We start from the raw sequence: 25,898 nt of genomic DNA, 5'->3' as shown, positions 1-25,898 counted from the left end.
ACACACACACACACATATATAATATGTATATACAAACATGCTTAACATAGTCGGATAATTCAATTAATTGTAAAGTGTCAACATCAAACTGAAAGGGAAAAAAAGAAAAAAGATTGTAAAAGATAATAGTATAGGGAAAAAAAATTAAAAACACACTTTTGGGGTATCCATGTACTAATCAGAATGTTAATATTTGAGCATATATAATCTCTCCTTTAATGAGTAGTAACATCAATGTATTTATGAATACTAAAATTTAATATGAAAAATATTAGGGAAAAGTTTGAAACTTCTTAGATCAGTTTTGTGTTTTGTTTGGTTTTTAAAGCAGGATAAAAGTAAATCAGAGAAAATCTAGTCTGAAATCAAATCAAATCAAAATGATACACTCTGCTCAGATATTTATTTTTGAGTTTTAAATGTATACGATAATCAAAATTAATTTTTTGCCAGTAGTTTCAGAGCAGCTAGAAGTAAGACTATTTCAAGTTCTCTGTTCATTTTTCTTTCAAATAAAGGCTCCCATATATGAAATATTTTGTCTGTGGAGTGATTTCATGTTGATGTGGTTGTTGTTAGGTGCTGTGGGTATGGTGCTGACTCGTAGCGACTTTGTGCCCAACAGAACAGAACACTGCCTGGTCCAGTGCCAACCTCACGTTCGTTCTATGCTGCTGCTAATCTATCTCATTGTGGTCTTCCTTTCATAGCTACAGCTAATTTGCAAAACTTATTTGTTATGGCTACTGGAAAGATAAATTCCATATCATGTTATAAATAAATCTGGTTGGAATATATAAGAAAGCTTTAAGTTTCTTTTATTTTTTTGGATTATTTATTTAAGCAGCATTTATAGTTGGCAGAACTCAAACAACATATTGGTAATGTGTGCAGTAGCAGTGACCAGCCTTTATGTAACTGAAACTCATATGGCTGATATAATACCCATGTAGAAAACCTGGTAGTGGTGGTGGTGGTGTGCCGTGGAGTCGGTTCCTGCTCATAGGGATCCTGTATGGGGTTTCCGAGGCTGTACATCTTTACAGGAGCAGAAAGCTTCGTCTTTCTCCCATGGAACAGCTGGTAGTTTCAAACTGTTGACTCTGAAGTTAGCAACCGGACTTGCAACCACTATGCTACCGTGCCTGTGTTATAGGGTTATCTTTATTCTTTTAATCTTATGAAAATCATTTACAAACATTAACAATGAAATGGATCACTTGAAACCTACCTCAAAACTAATACCCACAAATTGTTGAGGAAAAAAAAAAAATGAACCTATGCAATTGAGAAAAACATAAAGTCAGCCATTTTTATTGTAGTTTAAATCACAAAACACTCACTCCGTAGATCTGTGAAAGTAGAGAGTAGTGACTGAGATCACAGCTGGAATCCGCTGACCCACTCATTAATACCAGAGAGAACATTTTATATATACTTGAAATTTTAGTGTTTCAGAAACTGGTCAGGTAAAAAAATCACTTGTCTTGCTTATTAAAAATATAGATTCCTGGACCAAGTCTAACTTACTGATTAGAATCCCTAGTGGAGACACTTGGCAGTCTTTACCCAAGCAGCCCGGGTGATCAAGTCCAATTTAGGAATTCTAATGTTCATGTTGTTTCACCTGACTTAGCAGCTGAGTTCAAGTGAAGTCTTCAGAGAGCGTTCCATTTCATTTTTGCACATGCTTTTGAATTTTGCCTTAGTTATCTAATGCTGCTATAACTGAACTACCACAGGTGATGGCTTTAACAAACAGAAATTTATTCCATCATAGGTTAGGAGGCTACAAGCCCAAATTCAGAGCCACCTCTGAACAAAGGTCCTTGTCTCTTTTCCACATCTGTAGGCTCAGCATTCCTTGGAGGTCACCATGTATATTTGCATCAATCTTTTCCTGGATCTAGGAGCTTTGACAGTACAGGGATCAGGTGCAAAGAATATTTGCTGTTTCGGTGGTAGTAGGACCCTTGCTTTCTACTCATTTCTTTCTTCTTTTATCTCTTGTAAGATAAAAGGTGTTGCAGGCTACACCCCTGGGAAACTCCCTGACATCACTGGCTAATTACTCCAAAAATACTGTCTTTATATTTTCTCCCTTAACCTTCAGATGAAATATTGTCAGTGTTTTGCCTTTGTTTCTCCTTTCTGTCCTATAAATGTTATCTCATTTCTGTCCTACTTGGGTTTTGATGAAAAATGCCCTGTTGGTATTATTGAAGATCACTTGTACATTTTCAATTGCTTTCCTCTTGCTGCTTGTAAGATACTCTTGGCTTTCAATGCTTTGACTATCATTTGTGCCAGGGTGAATTTCTATGAGTTTATTCTCTAAAAGTTTGCTGATATTTTTGAATATGTAGACATATCATCAGGAAGGACCCATTTCAGGAGAAGGACATCGTGCTTGGTAAAGTGGCTGGTCAGGGAAAAAGAGGAAGATCCCCAGTGAGATGCATTGTTTCCATGGCAGCAGCAGTGGGCTTAAACATGTGAGGATGGTGCAAGACAAGGCAGTGTTTTCCATCAAATTTGGGGAGTTTGGAGCCATTGTTTCTTACAATATTATTTTTGCCCTCTTCTCCTTTTCTTTGGAGTCCTGGCATCAGTTTGAACTGCAAGGCCGGCAGTTCAGACCCACCACCTGCTCCTCGAAAATCCTAGACAGGGTTGCTATGAGTCAGAACCAACTTGATGGCCCTCAACAACAACAACTTTCTGCATGGGTTCTAAGTTTGATGAGACGGAGGGGAGCATCTTGCGCTAGTCCTTCAGGTAAACTTTGGAAAGGTTAGAACAGAAAACCCAATCGTTTGTGAATAAAATCTTCTCTGCCACTTCCAGGTAAGGAATCAGGGTTCCACACTGGGATCTTGGACTACTGTTTCAAGACTGCAACTGAACTGGGAATGGGCAAGAAAAGGACAAGTAATCACACCACAAAGCTTTCCTACTATCTCTGTTGTTGTTGTTGTTAAGTGATTTCTAACCCATTAGTGATTCTGTATAGAGTTTCCAAGGAGTGACTGGTGAGCTTGAACCACGGACCTTGTGGTTCAAATGACTTTGTAGTCCAGTGTATTGGCCCACAGCACTACACCAGGACTCCTTTAAGTGGGCGTTTTTCTTGATCCACATTTGTTTGGTTAATGCAATCTTTTATTGTTTTCCAAAGTAACAGAGAAGTTGGTTCTGAAAATTTAGGGTTTTTTGTTTTGTTTTTTATGTTTTTGTGGAGTGACACGAGTTCACAAGTACCTACTCTGCCATTTTGCTGATGTCACTCCTATGCTATTTAAACAAACTTTGAGTCTAGGAAATTCATCTCTATAATATTGGTGTATTGTATGTAATGCTCCTGTTGACCAGCTGCTTTAATTAGAAGGCTAAATTTGTTTTGTAGGCAAATTTGCCATTTAAATCCTAAGATAATTTTCTATGTCCTAAGGCTGTTTACAAGGAGCTCTGGTAGCTTAATGATTACGATGGGGCTGCTAACCTCAAGGTTGGCAGTTCCGAAACTACCAGCTGTTCTGTGGGAGAAAGATGAGGCTTTCTGCTCCTGTAAAGATTTGCAGCCTCAGAAAGCCCGTGCAGGGTCACTATGAGTCGGAACCCACTCCATAGTACTTAACGACAACAAAGGCTATTTACAGCTGGAAGAATTAATGGATGAACAATTTTAACATAAATACTAAGCCTTTTCATCTTTTCCTTCTGTTTTGTTACAGAAACGCTTGAAACTCTCATCAAACAAGCAGAAAATTACACAAGTATACTTTTTTGCAACACCTACAGGAATATGGCCTTAGAGGCTGCGGCTTCAGTTCAGGAGTTCTTCACTGATGTAGGGCTCTTCTTATTTGGTGCAGATGTTAATCCTGAAGAATTTGTAAACAGATTCTTTGACAGTCTTTTCCCTCTGGTTTACAACCATCTGATAAACCCTGGTGTGACTGGTAACAATAGGGAATATTCAGAATGCATCCGCCTAGCCCGCAGGGATGTTAGTCCATTTGGTAATATCCCCAAAAGAATAATGGGACAGATGGGAAGATCTCTGCTGCCCAGCCGCACGTTTCTGCAGGCACTCAACCTAGGCATTGAAGTCATCAATACCACAGAGCATCTGCAGTTCCCCAAAGAGTGCAGCCGAGCCCTCTTAAAGATGCAGTACTGCCCTCACTGCCAGGGCCTGACTCTCAGTAAGCCTTGTATGGGCTACTGCCTCAATGTCATGAGAGGCTGCTTGGCACATATGGCAGAGCTTAACCCACACTGGCATGCATACATCCGGTCACTGGAAGAGCTATCAGATGCGATGCATGGAACATACGACATTGAACACGTGCTCCTGAACTTCCATTTACTTGTTAATGATGCTGTGATACAGGCTCACCTCAATGGACAAAAATTATCTGAACAGGTAAGTGGCCTCTCCATGTTTCTTCTCTAATTAATTAAAATATACATATTGGTGGTCTATGTGTGTGTCTTTGTATGCAGACTTACTGATTGCCAGTTACATGAAAGGCAACTTGTTAGTTTAAATACTAGGGTGAGTCAAAAAGTATTGCTACTTTAGGTTTTCGTTCATGCAGGCACAGATTTATTCTAAGATGTGTTTCAACATGTCTCTGCGGTCAGTGGATGGCTGTAGATAAGTTCTCTTGGTAAAACTCTTGTCTTAGTCTGGTAAGAGTGCTTCTTTTTTTTTTTTTTAATTGTCTAATCAAAACAGTTCCCAAGGGCATCTGTTGGACTAGTTAAATTCAAGGCCAAGAGATCAGCTCAGAAGTTTATGGTGACTACTTTTTATTGGATTCCTAAAGGAGTCATCTTGCTAGATTTTCCAGAAGGATATAATGATGATCAAAGAGGATTATTAGGAAGATGTTTGAAGGAAATTGAAAACTGCATTGGTGAGAAAAAGACCAGGAAAATTATGTCAAGGGTCTTTAAAAAAAATCACAACAAGGCATTTGATCATTTTTTGAGAATTTCATTGAGAAATGGTTCTCCTGTAAGCCCCCATTCGTTCCCCATACTCAAAGAACAATGAAAAAGCAAGAGGATTTGAGTCCCAAGAATCCGCCTAAACTGCTGTTTTGATGTGATGTAAACCAAGGAGTGCAGAATTGCTTAGGGGGGAAGGTTAGAGAAATGGAAACCTCACCCTCAGAAATGTATTGCCACAGAGGGAAGGTAAGTCCAGAAACAATAGCTTCATCACTTGGTATTTTTTGTTTCATAAAGTGTGCTGTGGTTTTGTAGCAATATTCTTTTACATTCATATATTATGTACTTTAAGATTATGGCAAATCTAACAATTGTGTACTTCTGGAAATAGTAAGAGGATGTGTGGATGATTACATTTTATTCAAAATAGTGCCCTTTTATCTTGCATCCAAATTTTTGCTAGCTAAAATGCCACTTGCTCTTCTAAATTGAAGCCTTCTTGTATGGGTTAGTTCAATGTTTAGGAAAGAGCTTTGATTTAAAAGCAGGATGAGTATGTATATGAATCAGCAACCTGCTAGCCATGTGATATGTAATATTAAGCAAGTCACTTAGCCAATTAACGCCTCATTTTCTTTGTTGAAAAAAAGGCAATAGTAAAGCATAATTTTAGAGTGTTCTTTTTTGTGAAGATCGGCAATATGTATGCAAACCTGATATTAAAAAAATTGGTAATTATTGTTAAAGGCATTCAGCATTCTAAATAGAAAATGCTATTACATATCCAGTAAATAAAGACTAAATTACTTGGCGTTCAAAAATGCTCCGACAGGTACTCTCCAGAGGTTGTCACTGTAATGCTGTTATGATTATTAACAATGCACTGGACTGCAAAGTCGGTTTGAACCACAAGGTCGGAGGTTCCAGCTTACCAGCCGCTCCTCGGATATACAGGGTTACTACGAGTCAGACCCAACTCGACGCCTCTTAACAACAAGATATGGTGTCTTTGTGCTTTAGTCCAAGAAAACTTTAAGAAACACAATCATAAAGTCAACAGAAATGAGAGTTTTCTATTTCTCCCACCTTCTGCAAAGAGCCATTTTCTTATTATTTTGTTGTTGTTGTTGTTATGTGCCGTGGAGTGGATTCCGACTAATAGCGACCCTGTACAGGGTTTCTGAGGCTGTAAATCTTTACGGGAGCAGAAAGCCTCATCTTTCAGGTCCCCATAGTAATTGTTCTTATATCCCTTATAGCAAAGTAGTACATGCTGATGTTCATCTTGCGTCTTTTCTCTTGAAATAAAATGATACTCCTCTGTCATATTATATTAACAGATTATATCTTCCCACTCTGGCATGGATTCACTGAATTGGTAAACATTGTCTTAACTGGCTATATAAATAATTTTAAAAACTCAATTGCTGATAGAAATTATGTCTGAAAATTTTTATAATACAACCACTTTCCTCTTTGCCTCCTAACTTCAAAGGTCTTTTCAGGGTGGGTGTGCCTATAAGGTGTCATAATCTAAATTAATAGTGGCACCCTCTTTAGATGGGAAGAGCACCCTGGTATTGTTTGGGATTTCAGCTCTCATGCCCCATTCCATTCAGCTGGACATCCTTACACAATGAACAAGTTTCCCAACAGTATGTAATGGTCCAGGTCTTTTGCTTTCTCTCATCCTTTTATGAAAATCAGACATGGATAAGAACTTCTAGAAAGGATCTATAATAAAACCTGTGAAACAAATATAAGGAGGAAACTCATCAGAAAAGGAAAACTCAAATATTTTCCACAAAAAAAGAGAGGTAGAAGAATTCTAAGACTCCATTCTGTCAAAGGTGGAAAACTTTTGAGTCCTGGAAAAGCAAGGCCAGTGTCATTGAATTCTGACTCACAGGGTTACTGTGATTCACTCAAAATGAAATATAATAGATGATTTTCAGTGTTTTTTGTTTTGTTAGATGCTGTCAAGTTGGTTCCAATGCACAGGTATACCATGTGTAACAGAATGACACGTTTTCTGGTCCGATGTTAGCCTTATCATTGTTGTTATATCTGAGCCCATTGTTGTAACGCTTGTATCTGTCAGTCTAATTGAGGGACTTCCTTATTATGGATCCTCTACTTTACCAAGCATGATGTCCTTTTCTAGGGACTGGTCTCTCCTGAGAACATGTCCAAGAATGTTGTTGTTGTTGTTAGGTGCCATCGACTCGCTACTGACCCATAGCGACCTTATGCACAGCAGAACGAAACACTGCCCAATCTTGAGCCAACCTCACTATTGTTGCCACACTTCAGTCCATCAATGCTGCCACTTGGCCAATCCATCTCGTTGGGGGTCTTCCTCTTTTTCTCTGGCTCTCCACCTTACCAAACATGATATCTTTCTCCAGTGACTGGTCACTCCTGACAATATGTGCGAAGTATGAGAGATGAAGTTTGGCCATCTTGGCCTCCAAGGAGCACTCTGGCTACACTTCTTCCAAACGGATCTATTGATTCTTTTGGCAGCTCATGGCACTTTCAATATTCTCCTCTAATACCATAACTCAAAAGCATCAATTCTTCTACCGTCTTCCTTATTCACTGTCCAGCATTCAGATGCATATGAGGTTACTGAAAATACCATGGCTTGGGTCAGGCACACCTTAGTTCTCAAGCTGACATCTTTGCTCTTCAGCACTTTATAAAAAGGTCTTGTGCAACAGGTTTGCCTAATGCAATACGTCGTTTGATTTCTTGACTGCTGCTTCCCTGAGTTTTGATAGTTGATCCAAGAAGAATGAAGTCCTTGACAATTTCAATCTTTTTTCTGTTGATAAGAATATTGTTTATTGGTCAAGTGGTGAGGATTTTTGTTTTCTTTAGATTGATATGTAATCCATACCGAAGGCTGTGCTCTTTGATCTTCATCAGTAAATGTTTTAAGTCCTCTTCACTTTCAGTAAACAAGGTTGTATCATCTGCATATCGCAGGTTGTTAATGAGACTTCCTCCAATCCTGATGCCATGTTTTTCTTCATATAACCCAGCTTCTCAGATTATTTGCTCAGCATACAGGTTAAGTAAGTATGGTGAAAGAATACAACCTCGTCACACACCTTTCTTAATTTTAAACCATTCAATGTTTCCATGTTCTGTTTGAACAACTGCCTCTTGGTCCAGGTACAGATTCCTCATGAGCACAATTAAGTGTTCTGGAATACTGTCCAAAGTAGGTGAGATAAAGTCTCATCATCCTTGCTTTTAAGGGGCATGCAACTGTGTTTCTTCTAAAACAGATTTGTTTGTTATTCAAGAACTCCTTGATACTTTCAATATTCTTCACCAACATCATAATTTGTAGGTATCAATTATATTTCGGTATTCCTTATTCATTGTCCATCTTTCTCATGCATATGAGGCAATTAAAATACCATGTCTTGGTTCAAGCACATCTTAGTCCTCAAAGTGACATATTTGATCTTTAACACTTTAAAGAGGTCTTTTGCAGTAGATTGCCTGATGTGTAATACATTGTTTGATTTCTTGAGTGCTGTTTCCATGAAATTGACTGTTGATCCAAGCCAAAAATATCCAATCATTTTTGATGATATTGTTTATTACTTTGCTCAGAGTCCAGCTCTGAAGATGTTTGTTTTCTTTACATTGAAGTGTAATCTATAGTGAACTATATTCTTTGATCTTCATCACTAAATGTGTCAAGTCCTTTTTACTTTCAGTGATCAAGGTTGTATAATCTGCATATCATAGATTGCTAGTGAATTATCCTTAAATTCTAATGAAGTAGCCCAATTACGTAGTCCAATTTATCAGATTATTTGTACAGTGTACATTCTGAATGTTGCTTTGTTGTTAAGTGCTGTTGAGTCAATTCCCACCCATAGCAATCCTATACAGGGTTTCCGAGCAGCAGCTGGTAAGCTTGAACCCTGACCTTGCAGTTCAACCGGCTTTGCAGTCTGGCACATTAACCCACAGGTGTGGTGAAAGGATACAACCATGACACACTTCTGTTAATTTAAAATCCTCCTGTTCTGTTTGAGTGATTGCTCTTGGTCTATGTGTAGGTGCCACATGAGCACAACTAAGTGTTCTGTAATTCCCATTTGCAATGTTATCCAACATTTATTATGATCCATACAGTCTGATGCTTTTTATAGTCAACAAACACAAGTAAATATCTTTCTGGTATTCTCTTCTTTCAGCCAAAATCCATGTGATGTCAACAATGACGCTAATGGTTCTGCATCTTCTTCTGAATCTTATTTGAATTTCTGTTAGCTTCCTGTCAATGTACTGCAACAAGTGTTTTGAGTTAACTTCATCAAAAAAAATTTAATGATATTGTTCGACAGTTTTCACATTGTGTTGGTCACTTTTCTCTGGAATGGACACAAATATGAATCTCTTTCAGTCAGTTGGCTAGATAGCATTCCTCCAAATTTTTTGGCATAGACGAATGAGGACCTCCAGTGCTGCATCAGTTTGTTGAAACATTTTAATTGGTATTCTGTCAATTCCCGAAGTCTTGTTTGTTCCAGTGCCTTCAGTACAGCTTGGACTTCTTCCTTCAGTATTTTCATTGTCCCTTTATCATATTCTACCTAGTGAAATGGTTGAATGTCAGTCAATTCTTTTTGGAATAATTGACTCTTTGTATATCTTCCACATTTTTTGAGGCTTCCTGCATTGTTAAATATTTTGCCCATAGAATTTTCCAATTTTTGCTTCCATACTTTCAGCTTGAGAAATACTGAGTGTGTTCTTCCTTTTAGTAACTCCAGGTCTTTGCACATTTCGTTGTGATACTTGACTTTGTCTTCTCAAGCTTCCCTTTTAATTTTTTTGTTCATTCAGCTCTTTGACTTCTCATTTCTTCCTTTACATTAGTTTCTCTAAGTTCAACAGCAATTTTTAGAGACTCTTCAGGCATCTACTTTGGTCTTTTGAGGTTTTTTTTTTTCTTTTTAATGGCATTTTTGACTTCTTCATATATGAGGTTCTTGATGTCATTACTTAGCACCTTTGATCTTTGGTCATTTGTGTTCAGTATGTCAAATTTGTTCTTGAGATTATTTCTAAATTCAGGTGCCATATATTCAAGCTTATATTTTGGCTCTCATGAACTTGTTTAAAATTTCAACTTCAATTTGAGCTTGCATGTGAGCGATGATGGTGTGGACAACAGTCAGCACCTGGGCTTGTTTTGAATGATAGCACTGAACTTCGTCTTTTCTCTCCAAAGATAAAGTTAATTTGATTCCTATGCTTTCAGTCTGGCAAAGCCCACTTGTATATTTGCACATTATGTTGTTCAAAAAATATTTACTATGAAAAAGTCCTTGGTCTTGCAAAATTCTACCATGCAATCTCTAGAATTGTTTCTTTAAACATGGTCATATTCATCAACTACCAGTCCTTCTGCTTTGTTTTCAACATTTGCATTCCAATCACCAGTAATTCTCAATGCATTTTGATGCATGTTTGATCAATTTCAGACTGCAGAAATTGATATAAAATTTCAATTTCTTTATCAGTGGCTTCTGTATTCATGCAAAATTTGAATAATAGTTGTATTGACTGGTCTTCCTTGTATACATGTGGAAATTATTCTGTCACAGACAGCATTATAATTCAAGATAGATGCTGAAATGTTCTTTTTAAGGATGAATGCAATGCCGTATCTCTTTACTTTGTTGTTTTGGCGTATTAGACTATATGATTGGCCAGTTCAAAATGGCCAATACAAGTTCATTTCAGCTCACTCATGCTTATGGTATTAATTTTTATGTGTTCCATTTAATTTTTGACAGCTTGCAAGTTTCTTAGACTTATCCTCGCACCAATTATTAATGGTATTTGCAGCTTAGGTGTTCCTTTCCATTTAGTGCCACATCAGCAAATGAACATGCCCATAATTTTTCTCTATTCACATTATTAAGGTACACTCTACTTTGAGGTCAATCATTCGACAGTATCATTCCTATCACATTCAAGTAAACCTTGATAAAGGTAATTTTAAAATTTCTGCAACATTACATTGATAGGGAACTGTCAGAGGTTCAAGGCAGAATCAGATGGTATATCATTGATGATGTCAGATGGATCTTGGTTGAAAGCAGAAAAAAACAGAAAGATGTTTTCCTGTATTTTATTGACTGTTCAAAGACTTTCAACTGTGTGGCTCATGACAAGCTATGAATAACATTGCAGAGGGTGAATATTCCAGAAGACTTAATTGTGCTCATGAGAAACCTATTCATAGATCAAGAGGCAGTTATTCGAACAGAACAAGGGGACAATGAATTGTCTAAAATCAAGAAAGGTGTGCACCAGGATTGTATCCTTTTGGCATACTTAGTCAATATGTATGCTGAGTAAATAATCTGAGAAGCTGGATTATATGAAGAAGAATGTGGCATCAGGATTGAAGGAGGAGTACTCATTAACAATCTGCAATATGTAGATGATACAACCTTATTTGCTGAAAGCAAAGAGGATTTAAAATACTTAATGATGAGGATCAAAGACAACAGTCTTCAGTATGGGTTGCATCTCAATAAAAAAATGTCCTCACAATAAATACCATCATGATTACTGGAGCAAAGATTGAAATGGTCAAAGTCTTCATTTTACTTCGATCCACTATATCAACACTCATGGAAGAAGCAGTCAAGAAATCAAATGCCTTATTGCATTTAGGTGAATTTGCTGCACAAGATCTGTTTGAAGTCTTCAAGCACAAAGCGATCAATTTGAGAACTAAGGTGAGCCTGAATCAAGTCATGGTATGTTAAATAGCTCCACCTGCATGTGAAAGTTGAACAATGAATAAAGAAGACCGTAGAAGAATTGATGCATTTGAGAAGAATATTAAAAGAACCATGGACTACCAAAAGAATGAATAACTCTGTGTTGGAAGAGGTAGCAAGAGGATTCCTTAGAAGCCAGGATGGCAAGACTTCATCTCTCATACCTTGGACATATTATCAGGAGGGACCTGTCCCTGGTCCATGTACAGATTCCTCATGAGCACAATTAAATATTCAGGAATACTCATATTTCACAATGTTGTCCATAGCTTGCCCATGATCCACACAATTGAAAGCCTTTGTGCAGTCAATAAAGCACAGGTAAACATCTTTCTGATATTCTCTGCTTTCAGCTAAGATCCATTAGACATCAACAATGCTATCCCTCATTCCACATCCTCTTCTGAATCCAGCTTGAACCTCTGGAAGTTCTCTGTCAGTGTATGCTTACCGCTGTTTCATAATTAGTTAGTAAAACTTTACTCGCATGGGATATCAAAGATATTGTCTGATAATCTCCGCATTCTGTTGGGTCACATTTCTTTGTAATGGGCACAAATATGGATCTCTTTCAATCAGTCGGCCAGATAGTTGTCTTCCAAATTTCTTGGCATAGAAGAGTGAGTGCCTCCAATGCCGCCTCATTTTCTTGAAAGATTTCAATTTTTATTTCATCAAGTCCTGCAGCCTTGTTCTTTGCCAGTTCCTTTAATGCCCCTTGGACTTCTTCCTTTAGTATAATTTTTGTGCTTTTGAGTTATGGTGCTGGAGGATAATATTGAAAGTGCCATGGGCTGTCAAAAGAACCAACAGATCTGTGTTGGAAGAAGTGCAGCCAGAGTGCTCCTTGGAGGCCAGGATGGCCAGACTTCGTCTCTCATACTTTGATCATATTGTCAGGAGGACCAGTCGCTGGAGAAGGATATCATGTTTGGTAGGGTGGAGGGTCAGAGACAAAGAGGAAGACCCCTAGTGAGATGGACTGGCAAAGTGGCAGCATCAATGGTCTCAAGCGTGGCAACAATTGTGAGGTTGACCCGGGACCAGGCAGTGTTTCGTTGTATTGTACATAAAGGTTGCTATGAGTCAGTACGAACTCGATGGCACCTAACAACAACAACAACAACGACAACCAGTCCCTGCAGAAGGATATCATGCTTGATAAAGTGGAGAGTCAGTGAAAAAAGGTAAACTCCCAAAGAGATGGGTTGGCAGTGGCAGCAGCAATGAGTTCAAACATAGTAATGATTGTAAAGTTGGTGCTGAACTGAGTAGTATTTCTTTCTGTTGTGCGTAGAGTTGCTGTGAGTCAGTACCAACTTGATGGCACCTAACAACAACAACAAATGATGGCGAAGTGTTTCATTTCTGTTGCGTACAAAGCCACTGTGAGTTGGTATTGACTAGATGGCACCCAACAACAACAACATAATGACTTTGAAGGATGTCCTGATTTCAGACTTGGCACTGGACTGCTAATGCCAAGGAAGGAGGTTGAGACCCAGCAGCTGTTCCTTTGAAACCTTATTCAAGGTTGCTATGAGTCGGAACTGAGTCCAGGCAGTCAACAACAGCATTAAGTACGTTGAGGAGGTACTCTTCCCCACTCAGATTTGTAGTGCTTTTTAACTTGAGGAGCTTATCTTCTGGCACGATATCAGTCAGTGTTCTTCTGCCATTTATAAGGTTTTCAGTGGCTAATTTTTCCAAAGAGGATCAATCATCTTTGTAGTCTGTTTTAGTCTGGAAGCTCTGCTGAAAGTTGACCATCATAGGTGACCCTGCGGGGATTTGAAATACTGGTGGCATCACTTCAAGCAACACAGCAACACACAAGCCACCACAGAATAACAGACTGTCATATGGGTAGTAGACGTGATTTATAGTTATGAGGAAACACCATTTCTATCCAGGAGAGCAAATGCCAATGTTATCATTTCAAATGACTCCTAAAAGGAAAATAAAACATGTCATTGAGTTGGTTCCCACTCATGGCAACTATATAGGATAAAATAGAACTACTCCATGGGATTTCCAATGCTGTAATCTTTACTGAGGAGCCATCGTGTCATGTAGGATTAGCTCTGGACTGCTAACCTTAATGGTGGTGGTTCAAACTCTGCTGTTCCTTGGAAACCCAATAAAGGGACTCCATTTGATGGCACCTAACAACAACAACAGTCTTTACTGAAGCAGACTACTTGCATCTTTCACCTATGAAGCACCTGATAGTTTTGAACTACCAACCTTCTGATTAACAGTCAAGTGATTAACCACCCGAACACCAGGCCTACTTTAATGGAAAATTTGGTTCAGCAATTCTGAAACCGTATCTAGATTGAAATATTAATTCGGGGCATGCCGTTTAATGTTTGAGGGTCAGAACTTGCCTATACCTGTGTTTATCTACATTCTGTTTTGATCCTGTATTTTGAATATCTGGAGTGTCACCCTTTGTTTACATCATGTAGAAATTATGTATTTTTGTGATCTCAAATGCTGAAGTAACACAGATTTGTAGTTAAACAGATATGCTATAAATCCTGACTGTGCTATTTATTAGCCATGTGACCTGTGTAAGCTACTTAAATCCTAGAGACTGTTTTGTCCTTTGTGAAAAGAAAGCAAGTAGCAGTATCCTTGGATTAATCTCCTAAAACTTTGGCATTCCAGGGCAGTCAGTACCTGAGAATGTTGCTCTTTTGTTCCTCTTTCCTAAGCACAGCACTACAAAATCTCAAACAAAACACTTTAGTATTTTGTAGAATTAGAGTTATTGTCACAACTGTGCTTTATAAATAAGTTTTACACAAAATCTTCACTTTACGAAATTCCTAGGTGGATTTTCAAGAGCACTATTTCTATGCATGTAGTCTGGTTTCAAGTAATAAATAGTCTTATGACTATCTTGAGAAACATAATTTATTGCTAATAAATTGTTGATTATTTTCTAAATAAAGCAACTGAGATGCTGTTCTTTACTTATGGGGACAGAAGAAGGAGAAACTGGCTTTAAATTTCCTGAAAATTGACTCATTAATATTTATTTCTGCCAACTTCAAAGTGATTTATAAGCTGTTTATCAAGTTTTGATAACCAGTTCACACATCAATGAATTTAGAAAATTCAAAATAAATTACTGGAGAGCCAGAAAATAATGACTTTCTCACATTCCCATAACAATCTGTAAGATCTAGTACTTCTCAGTCTAGTCCTCGTATTTCTACTCTAAGAAACCCACAGAGGTTCCTGGTACATCATATTTCTGTTGTGTGAATCGCAACTGAAAATAAAGAAACAACTTCTTCTCTGATTTCCTGAGAAAATCGTAAGCACCTTACATTTGGTAAACTGTTAAAGAAGTAAAATCTAATATCTAATTCAAAAGAGTGCTTGATAATTACTCTGAATTTAATTGATATAAAACAATTTAATAAAGCAGCAGAAACAGAGCCAGTGTTAACAGCTTGAACTGTGCCCTACCACTCAAAAAAAAAAGGTTAAAGTTCTAACCCTGTGAATGTGATCTTGTTTAGAAACAGCACACTTTGGTCGTGATGTTAATCAGTTTGCTAGTAGAGTACGATGAGTTCTAAATCTAATCCTCCCTCAGTGGTTTTTTATAAGGGAAAAATAAAAACAAAAAACAAACAGATGCAGATAGACACACTTGCTGGGGAAGTCACCAAGTGAGGTCTGTCTACAAGCCAAGGAACATCAAGGAATGCCCCGGGCTATAGAAACTGAAGGAGGTGAGAAAAAACCTTCCCCCAGAGATTTCAAAGAGAACACAATACTGCCTGATGACCTGATTTCAAATTTCTAGCCTTTAAAACTGTGAGAAAATCTCACTTCTGTTCTTCAACCACTCACTTGTGGTATTTTGTTATGGCGACACTAGCAAACTCAGACTTCCAGTAATGTTCAGGAGTTGGAAATACAGGTGCTAGGCCAGTTTCAAATCTGCCTCTACCACTTATCAGCTGTGCTCCGAGCTCTTGCCTTGCTGTTACATTTGCTATAAAATGGAGCAATCAAAATCTCAACCTTCTAGGATTATTGTGAGAATAAAATTACCTTTAACTCTTAGATTAGTGTTTGGCACTTGGTCAAATCCTATTATTTATTATCATAATACAACAATTTATGAATAACTCATTAGTTCTGTGGTGTTTTGAATGACCACAAAGTAAACATTCTTTTCAGGAATGTAATAGAGTTCAAGGGAATAGTTTAAATAATTACTTTATATAAGTAAGTAATTAGAAAGGTTTTTATTGGATGGGGGAAAAAAACGCCAGAATTTTCAGAAAGTGTTTTATAAGTCTCTAATGCATTTTAGTATTAATACATACATATGACACCTCTAGTTAAGTAGTTTTTCAGTTTGCAAAGAAAACATTAATGTTTTCTTGTAATTATCTTTGCTATTAATGCATATGTTGTAGTAGTTAAGTGCTGTTAAGTCAGTTCCAACTTTTAGTGACCCTGTATAGGAGCAGCTGGTGAACTTTAACTGCTGACCTCATGGCTCAAAATGACCTTGTGGTCCAATGCTCTATCCTTCAGTGCCACACTAGGACTCCATGGTGTATTATTTATTAGTAAAATTAAAAACTTTAACTTATCAAAGTTAAGACACTTTTACTTATAATTCAACTTATAATTCAACTTATTGAGTTAGTTTCAATGTCTTGGATGGTATCTTCTAATGTGAAACAAAATGATACCAGAAAACTCAGTTGAACATTAATTTCTATATCATTTTAGATACAGAAGCAAAAGGAGTTTTTCTTTTTATTCAGAGTTTTATGGGGTCAGATGTATAATTTTCAACCAGAGTAATTCCCACTCTATTTTTAATCATTTATCTGCTTTTTACAGCTTTTACATATGCAGTGCTGCTGGTCAGTGGGGTGCATCCATAGTATTTTAGAATAGCTGTGTAATTCAGTTCATGAAACCTATCAAAACAGAATATGAGGGTGAATTGTACATACTAAAGTTTTCTAATTAAGCTATACTGTTAAGAAGACTGATGTTTTATCACTTCCTCTTTACACATTCATATTTATCTGAGTCTGTGGAAAGAACACAGTAAACATATGATGTTTTTAGGTGACTCAGCTTTTCACATATAAGCAATAGGGACTTTAAAAGAGTTTGTTGTTAAGTACCATCGAGTCAGTTCTGACCATAGAGACTCTGTATAGGTTTTCCGAGACTGTATAAAGACTTGCCAGAGCAGAAGCCGGTATCCTTGTCCTGAAGAGTGACTGGTGGGCTCAAACCGCTGACCTTGGGATTCAAACTCCAGTACTTATCTTAATAAGCCATCGCAGTCCCATTAACAGTAGCCTGGATTATTTAGACAAAGCACTGTATTTGCCCTATGTCTTCTAAATGTGGTATATTATGCATAATGAAATAATAAGGATAATGAGACAAAGACTTGTCTCAAAACACTCAAATCTTCATTCTCAAATGTAAGCTGCTGCATTTTAAAATATCTTACATTCATAAGAGATAAATTGTACAGTAAAAGATAAAAAGCCCTTGAACTTCACAAACACCATGAGATTTGTTTGGTATGGTCAGTGTAGGGCAATGTGTGGACTTCAGAAGTATGAAGGGTTGGCAGAGTGCAAAAACCTTTTAAAGCCAGTGAGTGCATTGAATACATAAACCTTTTGAACACTTTTAAAATCAGAGAAAGACTTAGATACTTCCTCCATAGAAAAATGCAGGTGTAAAATACTGCATTTATTTCTAGAGACCTTACAGCTCCTCTGAGGCCACAGGCCTCTGGGTTAGAGGATGAAATGTTGTTATTGCAGAAGATGATCTTTTGAGGTTTTGAGAGATTTAAAAAGGACAGTACTTGCAAAGCCTATTCTTTTGATTATGTTACTGATCAGAATTTATTAAATTCAGGCATATAAGAGATTGCAATTAATCAAATAACTAGAATCTCAGTGCTGTTCTGTGCTCCAACATACACTGAAAGCCAGGAAGACATTATCTCTGAAGCAAGTTTATAAGGAGTTTATTCACATACATCTTTGTATTTGTTTGCCACAAAATAGAAAGCTATGACCAAGAGTACAAATCTTCTGCTTTATGGAAAAGTCTATGAATAATTGGATGAAACATCATGGAAAGAAGATTCATAACATGTTTGAAAAAAGTGTTTTTAGTTTTGCCTAATATTTGTGGAGTCCTGGTGTGGCGCTGTGGGCTAATGCATCAGACTGTAAAGTCGTTTGAACTGCAAGACTGGTGGTTCAAGCTCACCAGCTGCTCCTTGGCAACCCTATACAGGGTTGCATCAGTTTGAACTGCAAGGTCAGTTGTTCAAGCTCACCAGCTGTTCCTTGGAAACCCTATACAGGGTCGCTATGGGTCGGAATCGACTCGACAGCACTTAGCAACAACAATATTTGTTTACCTATGTGGTGAGTTCATGCTGAACCTATGATCAGTGTGCTGCCCAACTTGATTGTCTTTTCTAAGAAATAAGACTGTAACTGGACAAGATAAGGGAAAGGCCTAACCATTTAAATGAATAGCAACAGAAAGAGGAAATGTAGAAAAAATAAAAGATAGCTCTGAATGAGTCCAGTCAAAGTAAGATAACCAAAGCGGGAGGGGAGAATCCTCTAAACTAATGAAGAACTGAAAATTCATGGTGTTGTTGTTGTTAAGTATAGTCAAGTCAGCTCTTCCTCATAAGGACCCTACCTATGTACAACAGAGCAAACACTGCCTGGTTCTATGCCATCCTCCCAATTGTTGTTGCGCTTCAGCCTGTAGCTGCTGCCACTGTGCAAATCCCTCTCATTTGGGAGTCTTTCCATTTTTCATTGACCCTCCATTTTACCAAGCATGATGTCCTTCTCCCGGAACTGGTTCCTTCTTAAAATATGTCTGAAGTATGACAGATGAAGTCTCTCCATCCTGACTTCTAAGGAGCTTTCTGGATGTACAGAGATTTGCTTGTTCTTCTGGAAGTCCATGGTACTTTTAATAATCTTTGCCAACATCATAACTCAAATGCATCAATTCTTCTATGGTCTTCTCTATTCATCGCCCAACTTTAAAATGCATATGAAGATATTGAAAATACCATGATTTGGGCTAGTCACTCCTTAGTCCTCAGACTGATATCTTTGCTCTTGAATATTTTAAAGAGGTCTTGTGCAGCAAATTTGCCTAATGCAATCCATTGTTTGGTTTCTTGATTGCTGCTTCCAAGAGTGTTGATTGTGAATCCAATAAATGAAGGCTTTGATAACATCAATCTTTTCTCCATTTGTCATGATATTTTTTATTGGTCCGGTGGTGAGGATTTTTGTTTCTTTGCATTGAGTTGCAACTCATACTGATGTCTTTGATATTTATTCATTACTTTTAAGTCCTCTTCTCTTTATGCAAACAAGGTTGTATCATCTGCATATTGCAGATTGTTAATAAGCCTTCCTCTAATCCTGATGCCACATTCTTTTTCATTGTTAAGATTATAAATAAAACTCACCATTCTATTCAGAGATAACTCCAATGGTTAATTATTATTGAATTTTACTTTGTTGGTTTTTTCACAGTCTGCAGTTGTAATTATCCATAAAATTGATATATTATCAAGTTGGGCTTCATCAAAACTTACAAGAGAGTCCCCTCACATTCGTTGCAAAGCCTAATCCAGAGATCCTCTTAAGGTATTGGCAATTCTAGAAAGCACAAACAAAATGCTATTTTTTAATTTAACATCATAGGTTTAACCACTATTCTAAGACAAAGGAAAATTAGGTTCAGCATTCAAAACTTTGAAAAGCACATGAGGTATCTATTAAAAAGAGGATCACTTTAATTGAGGAAGGCTTTACATGTATAAAAATGTTTTATTTTCCAATAATAATTTGATTTTTAGTATTTTAAATTCAATTTTATAGTTTTACTTATTGGTAACAATTATTTTGCCTCATAGCTAGATATAATTTATTATAGAATATCTCTATGTATTGCATTGATTTATATTGTGCTTGATCAAATGTAAGCAGCATTCTTTTGTTATCTTAAAAAGACATCATCATATTCAACTTCTGTTAAAGGTGACAGGGAAATTTTGAAATTGATTATGTTAATAGCTGACCAACATGATAAGCATTACTAATGTCTATGAGTTGTACATATGAAGAATGTTGAAATGGCAATTGACTTTTTACATATATGTTGGACTAAAGTTATTAGTTCTGTCAGCATTTATTGACTACATGCTTTAAATTAGGCAGACTGTTATTACAGAACGAACAGAAATGAGATCTGATTCTTTTATTAAGGATGCTCATTTTCTTGAAAAAAATGCAAGTCTGTTATATACAGTGATAAATATATGCATCAAGGAGAATGAAATCACATTTATACTTGTGGCAATTTTGCTAAAAAATTTCCTCAATAATCTCTGTTGAGTACTTACTGTGTGCCAGGCAGTGTTCTATTTGTTGAGGTCTCAGCATTTAGCCAAACAGAAATATCTTCCTGCCCTCAGAGATTTCTTTCTGAAATAAGAGGTGAGATAATTATCAGAATAAATGTTATCAAGGCTGTTGTTTGTTGTTAGGTGCTGTCAAGTCAATTCTGACTCAGAGAGATTCCATATGACAGACTATAACTGCCTCATTGGATTTCCTATGCTGTAATGTGTGGGAATCCTGGTGTGGTACTATGGCTTAATGTATTGGACTGAAAGGTTGGTTTGAACTACAAGGTCAGTGGTTCCAGCTCACCAGTCCCTCCTAGGAAACCCTATATAGGGTTGCTATGGGTTGGTACCAACTCGAAGACACTCAACAACAACAACAGTGCATGGTGGAGTATGAGCTGGGCTGCTAACCGCAAGGTTGCTGTGTGCACTTGGTCAACTATGGCTCCAAGTTCACAAACACTGCCCTGGGCACATGCTTGCCAGCCCCAGTCTCACTGAAGAGTAAGATGGAATGGGATGGTGAGATCCAAGAAAGCCTCTAGGTCACTGTAAGGATTTCAGCTTTTACTCTGAGTAGGATGGAGATTCACTGGAAAATTTGAACAGAAGTTGCACTGTTTGTGTTACATTTGTCACACCTACTTTGACTGTTGTGTTGAGAATAGATTGTATAGGCCAAAGGCAGAAGTCGAGAGACGGCTTAGGAAACTATTGCAATAGTAATATGCAATGGAAGAAAGTGGTGATGGGTGATTATATTCTGGATTTTCTTTAGAGGTAGACTCAAAAGGAATTCCTGAAGGATTGGATGTGGGGTGCAAGGTGCCTTTAACTGTGAGTAGAGCAGATTGTTGTTGTTGTTGTTGTTGTTAAGTGCCGTCGAGTCGGTTCCGACCCATAGCGACCCTGTACAGGGTTTCCGAGGGTGTAAATCCTTACGGGAGTAGAAAGCCTCATCGTTCTCCCGCAGAGCGGCTGGTAGTTTTGAGGTGTTGGAAATGATCAGGTGCTCAGTTTTCAGTATGTTAAAGATGAGTAAAGATGAGACATGATCTTAGTTTTGGTTCTTTAGAGAAACAGACCCAGTGAGGTGTGTGTGTGTGTTTGTATGTAGAGAGAGAGAGACAGAGATAGAGAAGAGGAAGAGAGTGAGAGAAATTTACCTCAGGGAAATGGTTCGTGTGTGTGTGTGTGTGTGTGTGTGTGAGAGAGAGAGAGAGAGAGAGAGAGAGAGAGAGAGAAGAGAGAGAGAGAGGAATAAAGGCAGAATTTGCTTTTGCTTCAGGGAAATTGGGTCATGAGATTGTGTGGGCTGAGAAGTCCAAAATCTGTCAAGTGACAAACTGGGTATTCCTGCTGGCTCTCAGGATTGTTGTGGTGGTATGACGAGTTCAAAATCCATAGATCAAGCAGTAAGCTGCATACTTCTGCAGGCTTCTTTGCGTACCAAAATGTGTAGGTCAGGAGACAGGAGAGAATTCTGCAAAAGTATCTATTTCCAGTCTGGAGACAGGACCACATCTTAAGGAACTCCTTCTTCAGCTAACTGATTACATGACATTTGATTACAGTAAGAAAGGTGATCGTATTTTGTTTATTAGATTATTTTACGGAACTGTAATTAGGTAGTGTTTGGCCAAGCAATTGCTAATCATAGTGTGCTAAATTGACAAATACAATTTACTACAGATGCTTGTTAAAGTTCAAGTAAAGATGTTGGGTTCAGATTTTAGGCAAGAGCTTCAGGTTAAAGAAATAGATTTGGGAATCATCAGTCTATAAATAGGGTAACCATTGGAGTCGGTGGTTCTGTGGGAGACACATGAGGCTGTCTACTCACATAAAGATTTACAGTCCTAGAAACACAACATAGGGTTGCTATGAGTCAGAATCAACTTGATGGCTGTGGGCTTGCCACTAGTTTTCAAACCATGAGAATAGTCATGTGGTTAATCAAGGGATGAAATGTAAAGAGATTAGAGAAGAGAACACAATGGCTGGGTCTTGAGCAATACCAACGTGAAACGGATGAGGGAAAGAAGTGTAATCAGCAAAGAAAAATGAGAAAGGACCTAGAGAAGGTGGAAGAAACCATGGAAAATGTAGCCTGAAGTAAGAAAAGTTTTCAAGAAGTATGAAGTATCCTTTCAAATATTGCTGATAAATCAAGACTAAGAGATGATCTTTTGATTTAGCAATGGTATGAACTTCACTGTGAACATGATCTTACTGAAAATCCCTTTCAGTTTTCTTTTTTGTTATATACTGTTGTTGTTGTTAAGTGCCATCGAGTGGGTTCTTGTTATATACTAATGTACTTCAAATATATACTAGTGTACTTCAAATGTTCAAGATTAGTAGGTATAAAGAGAACTATTTACAGCAGGGTCACTATAAGTAGGAACCGACTCCATGGTACTTTAACAACAACAACAACATGGTAGCATAGTGGTTACAAGTCTGGCTGCTAACTTCCTGGTCAGCAGTTTGAAACTACCAGCCATTCCATGGGAGAAAGATGGGGCTTGTTACTCCCATAAAGATTTACAGCCTTGGAAACCCTATACAGAGCTGCTATGAGTCAGCATCGCCTCCACAGCAGACTGCAACCACACACAGATGTAATCTTCTCAGACTGTAGGTGACTCATTCTTAGTCAGTGTTTAAGAACCAGTCGTAATAGCAGATTAAGCAAAAGTGATATTGCTTCCTAGGAAATATAAAAGCTATTCCTGGAAAAAAAGCATACAGTTACTCTGTGGAAACATTGTTGTTGTTAAAGGCCATCGAGTCGATTCCAACCCATAGCGACCCTGGATAGGGTTTCTGAGGAGGAGCTGGTGAGCTTGAACCACTGGCCTTGCAGTTCAAACAGCTTTGCAATCTGGCACATAAACCTATAGCGCCACACCAGGACTCCTAGGAAACAGTTATTGATCACAACTTTCCAGTATTCTCTAGAAAAAGGATCCATGGCAGATTTTAGCTTCTTTGACAACAAACATCAATTATTTTTCTGAAACCAGGCTTGTACATTTGACATTTTCACATTTTGACTCTGCTATAAGAAAACACATTTTATTTTTTAAAATATCATTTAGTGCCTTGCCAACTTGTCTGATAGTCAGACTCTCCTTCTAAAAATCATAGTTTGCTATTTTTTATTAAAGAAGGACTAACACAATGTTGTTGTTGTTGTTGTTGTTGTTAAGTGCCGTCGAATCTGTTCAAACCCATAGTGATCCTGTATAGAGTTTCCAAGAATCATCTGAGTTTGAACCACTGGCCATGTGGTTCAAACTGACTAAGCAGTCCAGCCTTAACCCATAACACCACACCAGGACGCTCTCTCTATCTGGTGCTGTAAGGTCGGTGGTTCACACTCACTAGTAGCTCCTTGAAAATCCTATACAGAGCCACTATGAGTTGGACCTTAGAAGACCCTGTATAGGGTTTCCAAAAAGTGGCTAGTGAGTTTGAAGCACTGACCTTGCAGTTACTTCTCTAGTGCTTGTCCTACAGCACCACACCACACCACACCACACCACACCACACCACACCAGGACTCTCTTTCTTTCTTACTGTTGTTGTTAGGTGCCATTGAGTTGGTTCTGACCTCAAAGAGGTCTTGTGCAGCAGATTTACTTAATGCAATATGTCAACTGAAAAATAAAAATGTACTCTAAAGTGAGATGCATTTTCTGTTACTTTGCACTTCTGGTGTGGCGCTGTAGGATAGGTGCAGAACTCCAAGATCGGTTAGAACCACAAGGTCAGTTCAAACTCATGAGTCGCTGCTCAGAAACCCAATGCTGGGTCATTGTGAGTTGGCACCGACTCGACAGGACATAACAATAACAACATATGTTATTTTGGATTATCAACACCAATCCTTTTGTCCAGAGTGTAGAAGATTACAGTTGCAAACAGTATTCTACCAGTTCTCATCTACATGATCATCCAATGTTATAGGATACAATAAGGAAAAGATATATTCAAAATGAATAACCAAGAACTACCAACCTTATTTTTATTTTTGGCATAAGCCAGTTGAAATGTGTAATATTTTTTCTCTCAGATCAACTTTTCCCACCCCTAAAATTTTTTGTTAGCTAATGCAACTATACTCTCTGCCTAGCTGTGCTTTTCTAAAAAGAGAATAAGAAAGAAACATTACCAGTAAAGATACTGAACTGCTGTGCCTTGTTTTCTAAAGCAGTGTTGGTGGACCACCACCTTTGGTTTAACTAGGAAAAGTCTCATCAAAGCTGAGATATCCAACTCCAGAAGATAAAACACCTAAAGGCACTGTTAAAACTACTGATTTGGAATGCTCAAAATGCATTCTGTTCATTTGCCTTCACCTAATATTTGGCTAGCGGTGTGGTATCGTAGGATCAGCACTGAATTTTGAACCACAAGTTTGGCAGTTCATACCCACCAGCTGCTCCTGAGAAACCCTATACATGGTTGCTATGAGTTGGAACTGAACCTATGGCCATTGATAACAATAGATAATTCAATGTTTAATAATTCAAAATTTAATGAAATACATTGGGTGTATATCATACAAAAAGACCTATAGGCTGAAGTGAATATTGTTGTTGTTGTTATGTGCCATGGAGTCGGTTCCAACTCATAGGGACCCTGCATAGGGTTTCCGAGGATGTAAATCTTTACGGGAGTAGAACGCCTCATCTTTCCCCCGCGGAACAGCTGGTAGTTTCGAACTGTTGACCTTGCAACTCGCAGCCCGATTCGTAACCACTACGCTACATATAACTTCCCATAAAACCAAAATGTAAATCTGGAGAATGAATTATGAATGCATAGCAGTCACACAATTATGATAGAACACCCTCAGCCTTAGACTAAGATTCAGTAATGCTATTATTACACCACAGGACTAGACCTTTCATCTGAATTCATTCTCATACAAAGGCCAAAGCACATTCAGATTCAGCAGAAACAAAAAGAGATAGAAGAAAATATTTCCAGACAGGATTAGTTAAAAACAGGAGCAAATTTGGACCCTTTACTCACCATTTTAATACTGCTGCCAACTCTTATCAGATGAAAATCAATACACAAGACAAAGTGTAAAATAATCTCCATATCATAGATGTGGCAAAACAGCATGCTAGGAATTATATTGTTAACTACAATAGCCGACTGATTGGAAGAGATCCCTATTTTTGCCCATTCCAAAGAGAGGTGACCCAATGGAATACGGAAATCATCGGACAATCTGTTTGGTATCTCAAGCGAGTAAAGTTTTGTTAAAGGTAATACAGAAATGGCTACAATCATACATTGCATTGACCGAGAACTTCCAGAGATTTAAGCTGGATTCAGAAGAGGCCGTGGAATGAGAGCTATCATTGCTGATGTCTGATGGATCTTGGCTGAAAGCAGAGAATATTAGAAAGATGTTTACCTGTGCTTTATTGACTATGCAAAGACTTTCGATTGTGTGGATCTATGCTATGGACAACATTGCAAAGTATGAGTACTCCAGAACACTAACTTGTGCTCATGAGGAATCTGTACCTGGACCAAGAAGCAGTTGTTCGAACAGAACATGGGAACACTGAATGGTTTAAAATTAAGAAAGGTGTGCGACA

At 37.8% G+C, this 25,898-nt stretch overlaps 1 protein-coding gene across 1 annotated transcript in view; it reads left to right on the top strand.

Moving 5' to 3' along the window:
• Positions 1–25,898, top strand: part of GPC5 (glypican 5) — a 1,926,732-nt gene that overhangs the window by 346,211 nt on the left and 1,554,623 nt on the right. Inside the window, exon 3 of the mRNA XM_006832007.1 lies at positions 3,735–4,429. Within this exon, the coding sequence (XP_006832070.1) occupies positions 3,735–4,429 (695 nt within the window). The remainder of the gene's footprint in view (positions 1–3,734; positions 4,430–25,898) is intronic.

Source organism: Chrysochloris asiatica, unplaced genomic scaffold, assembly GCF_000296735.1.
Source record: "Chrysochloris asiatica unplaced genomic scaffold, ChrAsi1.0 scaffold00005, whole genome shotgun sequence".
Classification (NCBI taxonomy): domain Eukaryota; kingdom Metazoa; phylum Chordata; class Mammalia; order Afrosoricida; family Chrysochloridae; genus Chrysochloris; species Chrysochloris asiatica.
The sequence above is the reverse complement of the archived record's forward strand: the minus strand, read 5'-3'. Positions and strand labels throughout refer to the sequence as shown.